The sequence below is a fragment of the Narcine bancroftii genome, chromosome 3 (assembly GCF_036971445.1).
Source record: "Narcine bancroftii isolate sNarBan1 chromosome 3, sNarBan1.hap1, whole genome shotgun sequence".
Classification (NCBI taxonomy): Eukaryota; Metazoa; Chordata; class Chondrichthyes; order Torpediniformes; family Narcinidae; genus Narcine; species Narcine bancroftii.
Window position 1 is genome coordinate 3,742,268 of NC_091471.1, and position 9,276 is coordinate 3,751,543.

General features: G+C 55.7%; 1 protein-coding gene across 1 annotated transcript; it reads right to left on the reverse strand.

Moving 5' to 3' along the window:
• Positions 1 to 323: 323 nt before the first annotated feature.
• On the reverse strand, positions 324 to 8,686 carry LOC138756655 (uncharacterized). The gene is made up of 9 exons (XM_069923041.1): positions 8,616 to 8,686; positions 7,111 to 7,394; positions 6,392 to 6,539; positions 5,316 to 5,599; positions 4,033 to 4,254; positions 3,277 to 3,398; positions 2,355 to 2,582; positions 910 to 1,049; positions 324 to 486 (listed from the first exon to the last, which is right to left on the reverse strand). The coding sequence occupies exons 1-9, from the start codon at positions 8,684 to 8,686 to the stop codon at positions 324 to 326; spliced, it is 1,662 nt and encodes a 553-aa protein (XP_069779142.1).
• Between the last annotated feature and the right edge of the window lie 590 nt (positions 8,687 to 9,276).

Here is a 9,276-nt window from a genome sequence, read left to right on the forward strand (position 1 = left end):
AAGCTTGGAGGGAGCCCTGAGAATCGATACACTGAGTATAGGAGCTTGGAGGGAGCCCTGAGAATCGGGACACGGGGTATATGAGCTTGGAGGGAGCCCTGTATGAGCTTGGAGGGAGCCCTGAGAATCGGGACACGGGGTATATTAGATTGGAGGGAGCCCTGAGAATCGGGACACGGAGTATACGAGCTTGGAGGCTGCCCTGAGAACGGGACACGGGGTATATGAGCTTGGAGGGAGCCCTGAGAATCGGACATGGAGTATATGAGCTTGGAGGGAGCCCTGAGAATCGGGACGCGGGGTATATTAGCTTGGAGGAAGCACTAGGAATCGGGACACGGAGTATAGGAGCTTGGAGGGAGCCCTGAGAATCGGGACACGGAGTATAGGAGCTTGGAGGGAGCCCTGAGAATCGCGACACGGAATATATGAGCTTGGAGGGAGCCCTGATAACGGGACACGGGGTATATGAGCTTGGAGGGAGCCCTGAGAATCGGGACATGGAGTATATGAGCTTGGAGTGAGTCCTGAGAATCGGGACACGGGGTATATTAGCTTGGAGAGAGCCCTGAGAATCGATACACGGAGTATAGGAGCTTGGAGGGAGCCCTGAGAATCGGGACATGGAGTATATGAGCTTGGAGGGAGCCCTGAGAATCGGGACATGGAGTATATGAGCTTGGAGGGAGCCCTGAAAACGGGACACGGGGTATATGAGCTTGGAGGGAGCCCTGAGAATCGGGACATGGAGATTATGAGCTTGGAGGGAGCCCTGAGAATCGGGACACGGGGTATATTAGCTTGGAGGGAGCCCTGAGAATCGGGACACGGAGTATAGGAGCTTGGAGGGAGCCCTGAGAATCGGGACACGGAGTATAGGAGCTTGGAGGGAGCGCTGAGAATCGGGACATGGAGTATATGAGCTTGGAGGGAGCCCTGAGAACGGGACACGGGGTATATGAGCCTGGAGGGAGCCGTGAGAATCGGGACATGAGCTTGGAGGGAGCCCTGAGAATCGATACACGGAGTATAGAAGCTTGGAGGGAGCCCTGAGAATCGATACACGGAGTATAGGAGCTTGGAGGGAGCCCTGAGAATCGGGACACGGGGTATATGAGCTTGGAGGGAGCCCTGTATGAGCTTGGAGGGAGCCCTGAGAATCGGGACACGGAGTATAGGAGCTTGGAGGGAGCCCTGAGAATCGGGACACGGGGTATATGAGCTCGGAGGGAGCCCTGAGAATCGGGACACGGAGTATAGGAACTTGGAGGGAGACCTGAGAATCGGGACATGGAGTATAGGAGCTTGGAGGGAGCCCTGAGAATTGATACACGGAGTATAGGAGCTTGGAGGGAGCCCTGAGAATCGGGACAAGGAGTATATGAGCTTGGAGGGAGCCCTGAGAACGGGACACGGGGTATATGAGCTTGGAGGGAGCCCTGAGAATCGGGACATGGAGTATATGAGCTTGGAGGGAGCCCTGAGAATCGATACACGGAGTATAGGAGCTTGGAGGGAGCCCTGAGAATCGGAACACGGGGTATATGAGCTTGGAGGGAGCCCTGAGAATGAGGACACGGGGTATATGAGCTTGGAGGGAGCCCTGAGAATAGGGACACGGAGTATAGGAGCTTGGAGGGAGCCCTGAGAATCGGGACACTGGTTATATGAGATTGGAGGGAGCCCTGAGGATCGGAACATGGAGTATATGAGCTTGGAGGTAGCCCTGAGAATCGGGACACAGGCTATATGAGCTTGGAGGGAGCCCTGAGAATCGGGACACGGAGTATAGGAGCTTGGAGGGAGCCCTGAGAACGGGACACGGGGTATATGAGCTTGGAGGGAGCCCTGAGAATCGGGACATGGAGTATATGAGCTTGGAGGGAGCCATGAGAATCGGGACATGGAGTATATGAGCTTGGAGGGAGCCCTCAGAATCGGGACACGGAGTAAAGGAGCTTGGAGGGAGCCCTGAGAATCGGGACACGGGGTATATGACCTTGGAGGGAGCCCTGAGAACGGGACACGGAGTTTAGGAGCTTGGAGGGAGCCGTGAAAATCGGGACATGGAGTATATGAGCTTGGAGGGAGCCCTGAGGATCGGAACATGGAGTATATGAGCTTGGAGGGAGCCCTGACAATCGGGACATGGAGTATATGAGCTTGGAGGGAGCCCTGAGAACGGGACCCGGGGTATATGAGCTTGGAGGGAACCCTGAGAATCGGGACATGAAGTATATGAGCTTGGAGGGAGCCCTGAGAATCGATACACGGAGTATAGGAGCTGGGAGGGAGCCCTGAGAATCGGGACACGGGGTATATGAGCCTGGAGGGAGCCCTGAGAATGTGGATACGGGGTATATGAGCTTGGAGGGAGCCCTGAGAATCGGGAACGGAGTATAGGAGGTTGGAGGGAGCCCTGAGAATCGGGATACGGGGTATATGAGCTTGGAGGGAGCCCTGAGAATCGGGACACGTTTTATAGGAGCTTGGAGGGAGACCTGAGAATCGGGACATGGAGTATATGAGCTTGGAGGGAGCCCAGAGAAAAGGACACTGGGTTTATGCGCTTGGAGGGAGCCCTGAGAATCGGGACATGGAGTATATGAGCTTGGAGGGAGCCCTGAGAATCGGGACACGGGGTATATTAGCTTGGAGGGAGCCCTGAGAATCGGGACACGGAGTATAGGAGTTTGGAGGAGCCCTGAGAACGGGACACGGAGTATAGGAGTTTGGAGGGAGCACTGAGTATCGGGACACGGGGTATATTAGATTGGAGGGAGCCCTGAGAATCGGGACACGGAGTATACGAGCTTGGAGGGAGCCCTGTGAATCGGGACATGGAGTAGATGAGCTTGGAGGCAGCCCTGAGAACGGGACACGGGGTATATGAGCTTGGAGGGAGCACTGAGAATCGGGACATGGAGTATATGAGCTTGGAGGGAGCCCTGAGAATCGGGACGCGGGGTATATTAGCTTGGAGGAAGCCCTGAGAATCGGGACACGGAGTATAGGATCTTGGAGGGAGCCCTGAGAATCGATACACGGAGTATAGGAGCTTGGAGGGAGCCCTGAGAATCGGGACACGGGGTATATGAGCTTGGAGGGAGCCCTGAGAATGGGGACACGGGGTATATGAGCTTGGAGGGAGCCCTGAGAATCGGGACACGGAGTATAGGAGCTTGGAGGGAGCCCTGAGAATCGGGACACGGGGTATATGAGCTCGGAGGGAGCCCTGAGAATCGGGGCACGGAGAATAGGAACTTGGAGGGAGACCTGAGAATCGGGACATGGAGTATATGAGCTTGGAGGGAGCCCTGAGAACGGGACATGGGGTTTATCTGCTTGGAGGGAGCCCTGAAAATCGGGACTTGGAGTATATGAGCTTGGAGGGAGCCCTGAGAATCGGGACACGGGGTATATTAGCTTGGAGGGAGCCCTGAGAATCGGGACACGGAGTATAGGAGTTTGGAGGAGCTCTGAGAACGGGACACGGAGTATAGGAGCTTGGAGGGAGCAATGAGAATCGGGACACGGGGTATATTAGATTGGAGGGAGCCCTGAGAATCGGGACATGGAGTATACGAGCTTGGAGGGAGCCCTGAGAATCGGGACATGGAGTATATGAGCTTGGAGGGAGCCCTGAGAACGGGACACGGGGTATATGAGCTTGGAGGGAGCCCTGAGAATCGGGACATGGAGTATATGAGCTTGGAGGGAGCCCTGAGAATCGGGACGCGTGGTATATTAGCTTGGAGGAAGACCTGAGAATCGGGACACGGAGTATAGGAGCTCGGAGGGAGCCCTGAGAATCGGGACACGGAGTATAGGACCTTGGAGGGAGCCCTGATAATCGCGACATGGAGTATATGAGCTTGGAGGGAGCCCTGAGAACGGGACACGGGGTATATGAGCTTGGAGGGAGCCCTGATAATCGGGACACGGAGTATAGGAGCTTGGAGGGAGCCCTGAGAATCGGGACATGGAGTATATGAGCTTGGAGGGAGCCCTGAGAATCGGGACATGGAGTACATGAGCTTGGAGGGAGCCCTCTGAATCGGGACACGGAGTAAAGGAGCTTGGAGGGAGCCCTGAAAAGCGAGTCACGGGGTATATGACCTTGGAGGGAGCCCTGAGAACTGGACACGGAGTATAGGAGCTTGGAGGGAGAGGTGAGAATCGGGACATGGAGTACATGAGCTTTGAGGGAGCCCTGAGGATCGGAACATGGAGTATATGAGCTTGGAGGCAGCCCTGAGAACGGGACACGGGGTATATGAGCTTGGAGGGAGCCCTGAGAATCGGGACATGGAGTATATGAGCTTGGAGGGAGCCCTGAGAATCGGGACGCGGGGTATATTAGCTTGGAGGAAGCCCTGAGAATCGGGACACGGAGTATAGGAGCTTGGAGGGAGCCCTGAGAATCGGGACATGGAGTATACGAGCTTGGAGGGAGCCCTGAGAATCGGGACATGGAGTATATGAGCTTGGAGGGAGCCCTGAGAACGGGACACGGGGTATATGAGCTTGGAGGGAGCCCTGAGAATCGGGACATGGAGTATATGAGCTTGGAGGGAGCCCTGAGAACGGGACATGGGGTTTATGTGCTTGGAGGGAGCCCTGAAAATCGGGACTTGGAGTATATGAGCTTGGAGGGAGCCCTGAGAATCGGGACACGGGGTATATTAGCTTGGAGGGAGCCCTGAGAATCGGGACACGGAGTATAGGAGTTTGGAGGAGCCCTGAGAACGGGACACGGAGTATAGGAGCTTGGAGGGAGCAATGAGAATCGGGACACGGGGTATATTAGATTGCAGGGAGCCCTGAGAATCGGGACATGGAGTATACGGGCTTGGAGGGAGCCCTGAGAATCGGGACATGGAGTATATAAGCTTGGAGGGAGCCCTGAGAATCGGGACGCGTGGTATATTAGCTTGGAGGAAGACCTGAGAATCGGGACACGGAGTATAGGAGCTTGGAGGGAGCCCTGAGAATCGGGACACGGAGTATAGGAGCTTGGAGGGAGCCCTGATAATCGCGACATGGAGTATATGAGCTTGGAGGGAGCCCTGAGAACGGGACACGGGGTATATGAGCTTGGTGGGAGCCCTGAGAATCGGGACACGGGGTATATTAGCTTGGAGGGAGCCCTGAGAATCGATACACGGAGCATAGGAGCTTGGAGGGAGCCCTGAGAATAGGGACACGGGGTATATGAGCTTGGAGGGAGTCCTGAGAATCGGGACACGGAGTATATGAGTTTGGAGGGAGCCCTGAGAATCGGGACACGGAGTATAGGAGCTTGGAGGGAGCACTGAGAATCGGGACACGGGGTATATGAGCTTGGAGGGAGCCCTGAGAATCGGGACAAGGAGTATATGAGCCTTGAGGGAGCCCTGATAATCGGGACACGGTGTATATGAGCTTGGAGTGAGCCCTGAGAATCGGGACACGGAGTATAGGAGCTTGGAGGGAGCCCTGAGAATCGGGACACGGGGTATATGAGCTTGGAGGGAGGCCTGAGAACGGGACACGGTGTATATTAGCTTGGATGGAGCCCTGAGAACGGGACACGGAGTATATGAGCGTGGAGGGAGCCCTGAGAATCGGGACATGGAGTATATGAGCTTGGAGGGAGCCCTAAGATTCGGGACACGGGGTATATGACCTTGGAGGGAGCCCTGAGAACGGGACACGGAGTGTAGGAGCTTGGAGGGAGCCGTGAGAATCGGGACATGGAGTATATGAGCTTGGAGCGAGCCCTGAGAATCGGGACATGGAGTATATTAGCTTGGAGGGAGCCCTGAGAACGGGACACGGGGTATATGAGCTTGGAGGGAACCCTGAGAATCGGGACATGGAGTATATGAGCTTGGAGGGAGCCCTGAGAATCGATACACGGAGTATAGGAGCTTGGAGGGAGCCCTGAGAATCGGAACACGGGGTATATGAGCATGGAGGGAGCCCTGAGAATGGGGACACGGGGTATATGAGCTTGGAGGGAGCCCTGAGAATCGGGACACGGAGTATAGGAGCTTGGAGGGAGCCCTGAGAATCGGGACACTGGGTATATGAGATTGGAGGGAGCCCTGAGGATCGGAACATGGAGTATATGAGCTTGGAAGGAGCCGTGAGAATCGGAACACAGGGTATATGTGCTTGCAGGGAGCCCTGAGAATCGGGACACGGAGTATAGGATCTTGGAGGGAGCCCTGAGAATCGGGACATGGAGTATATGAGCTTGGAGGGAGCCCTGAGAATCGGGACATGGAGTATATGAGCTTGGAGGGAGCTCTCAGAATCGGGACACGGAGTAAAGGAGCTTGGAGGGAGCCCTCAGAATCGGGACACGGGGTATATGACCTTGGAGGGAGCCCTGAGAACGGGACACGGAGTATAGGAGCTTGGAGGGAGCCGTGAGAATCGGGACATGGAGTATATGAGCTTGGAGGGAGCCCTGAGTATCGGAACATCGAGTATATGAGCTTGGAGGGAGCCCTGAGAATCGGGACATGGAGTATATGAGCTTGGAGGGAGCCCTGAGAACGGGACACGGGGTATATGAGCTTGGAGGGAACCCTGAGAATCGGGACATGGAGTATATGAGCTTGGAGGGAGCCCTGAGAATCGATACACGGAGTATAGGAGCTTGGAGGGAGCCCTGAGAATCGGGACACGGGGTATATGAGCTTGGAGGGAGCCCTGAGAATGGGTACACGGGGTATATGAGCTTGGAGGGAGCCCTGAGAATCGGGACACGGAGTATAGGAGATTGGAGGGAGCCCTGAGAATCGGGACACGGGGTATATGAGCTTGGAGGGAGCCCTGAGAATCGGGACACGTAGTATAGGAGCTTGGAGGGAGACCTGAGAATCGGGACATGGAGTATATGAGCTTGGAGGGAGCCCTGAGAACGGGACACGGGGTTTATGAGCTTGGAGGGAGCCCTGAGAATCGGGACATGGAGTATATGAGCTTGGAGGGAGCCCTGAGAATCGGGACACGGGGTATATTAGCTTGGAGGGAGCCCTGAGAATCGGGACACGGAGTATAGGAGTTTGGAGGAGCCCTGAGAACGGGACACGGAGTATAGGAGCTTGGAGGGAGCACTGAGAATCGGGACACGGGGTATATTAGATTGGAGGGAGCCCTGAGAATCGGGACACGGAGTATACGAGCTTGGAGGCTGCCCTGAGAACGGGACACGGGGTATATGAGCTTGGAGGGAGCCCTGAGAATCGGGACATGGAGTATATGAGCTTGGAGGGAGCCCTGAGAATCGGGACGCGGGGTATATTAGCTTGGAGGGAGCCCTGAGAATCGCGACACGGAATATATGAGCTTGGAGGGAGCCCTGAGAACGGGACACGGGGTATATGAGCTTGGAGAGAGCCCTGAGAATCGATACACGGAGTATAGGAGCTTGGAGGGAGCCCTGAGAATCGGGACATGGAGTATATGAGCTTGGAGGGAGCCCTGAGAATCGGGACATGGAGTATATGAGCTTGGAGGGAGCCCTGAGAACGGGACACGGGGTATATGAGCTTGGAGAGAGCCCTGAGAATCGATACACGGAGTATAGGAGCTTGGAGGGAGCCCTGAGAATCGGGACATGGAGTATATGAGCTTGGAGGGAGCCCTGAGAATCGGGACATGGAGTATATGAGCTTGGAGGGAGCCCTGAAAACGGGACACGGGGTATATGAGCTTGGAGGGAGCCCTGAGAATCGGGACATGGAGATTATGAGCTTGGAGGGAGCCCTGAGAATCGGGACACGGGGTATATTAGCTTGGAGGGAGCCCTGAGAATCGGGACACGGAGTATAGGAGCTTGGAGGGAGCCCTGAGAATCGGGACACGGAGTATAGGAGCTTGGAGGGAGCGCTGAGAATCGGGACATGGAGTATATGAGCTTGGAGGGAGCCCTGAGAACGGGACACGGGGTATATGAGCTTGGAGGGAGCCGTGAGAATCGGGACATGAGCTTGGAGGGAGCCCTGAGAATCGATACACGGAGTATAGAAGCTTGGAGGGAGCCCTGAGAATCGATACACGGAGTATAGGAGCTTGGAGGGAGCCCTGAGAATCGGGACACGGGGTATATGAGCTTGGAGGGAGCCCTGAGAATGGGGACACGGGGTATATGAGCTTGGAGGGAGCCCTGAGAATCGGGACACGGGGTATATGAGCTCGGAGGGAGCCCTGAGAATCGGGACACGGAGTATAGGAACTTGGAGGGAGACCTGAGAATCCGGACATGGAGTATATGAGCTTGGAGGGAGCCCTGAGAACGGGACATGGGGTTTATGAGCTTGGAGGGAGCCCTGAGAATCGGGACAAGGAGTATATGAGCTTGGAGGGAGCCCTGAGAATCGGGACACGGGGTATATGAGCTTGGAGGGAGCCCTGTATGAGCTTGGAGGGAGCCCTGAGAATCGGGACACGGGGTATATTAGCTTGGAGGGAGCCCTGAGAATCGGGACACGGAGTATAGGAGTTTGGAGGAGCCCTGAGAACGGGACACGGAGTATAGGAGCTTGGAGGGAGCACTGAGAATCGGGACACGGGGTATATTAGATTGGAGGGAGCCCTGAGAATCGGGACACGGAGTATACGAGCTTGGAGGCTGCCCTGAGAACGGGACACGGGGTATATGAGCTTGGAGGGAGCCCTGAGAATCGGACATGGAGTATATGAGCTTGGAGGGAGCCCTGAGAATCGGGACGCGGGGTATATTAGCTTGGAGGAAGCACTAGGAATCGGGACACGGAGTATAGGAGCTTGGAGGGAGCCCTGAGAATCGGGACACGGAGTATAGGAGCTTGGAGGGAGCCCTGAGAATCGCGACACGGAATATATGAGCTTGGAGGGAGCCCTGAGAACGGGACACGGGGTATATGAGCTTGGAGGGAGCCCTGAGAATCGGGACATGGAGTATATGAGCTTGGAGTGAGTCCTGAGAATCGGGACACGGGGTATATTAGCTTGGAGAGAGCCCTGAGAATCGATACACGGAGTATAGGAGCTTGGAGGGAGCCCTGAGAATCGGGACATGGAGTATATGAGCTTGGAGGGAGCCCTGAGAATCGGGACATGGAGTATATGAGCTTGGAGGGAGCCCTGAAAACGGGACACGGGGTATATGAGCTTGGAGGGAGCCCTGAGAATCGGGACATGGAGATTATGAGCTGGGAGGGAGCCCTGAGAATCGGGACACGGGGTATATTAGCTTGGAGGGAGCCCTGAGAATCGGGACACGGAGTATAGGAGCTTGGA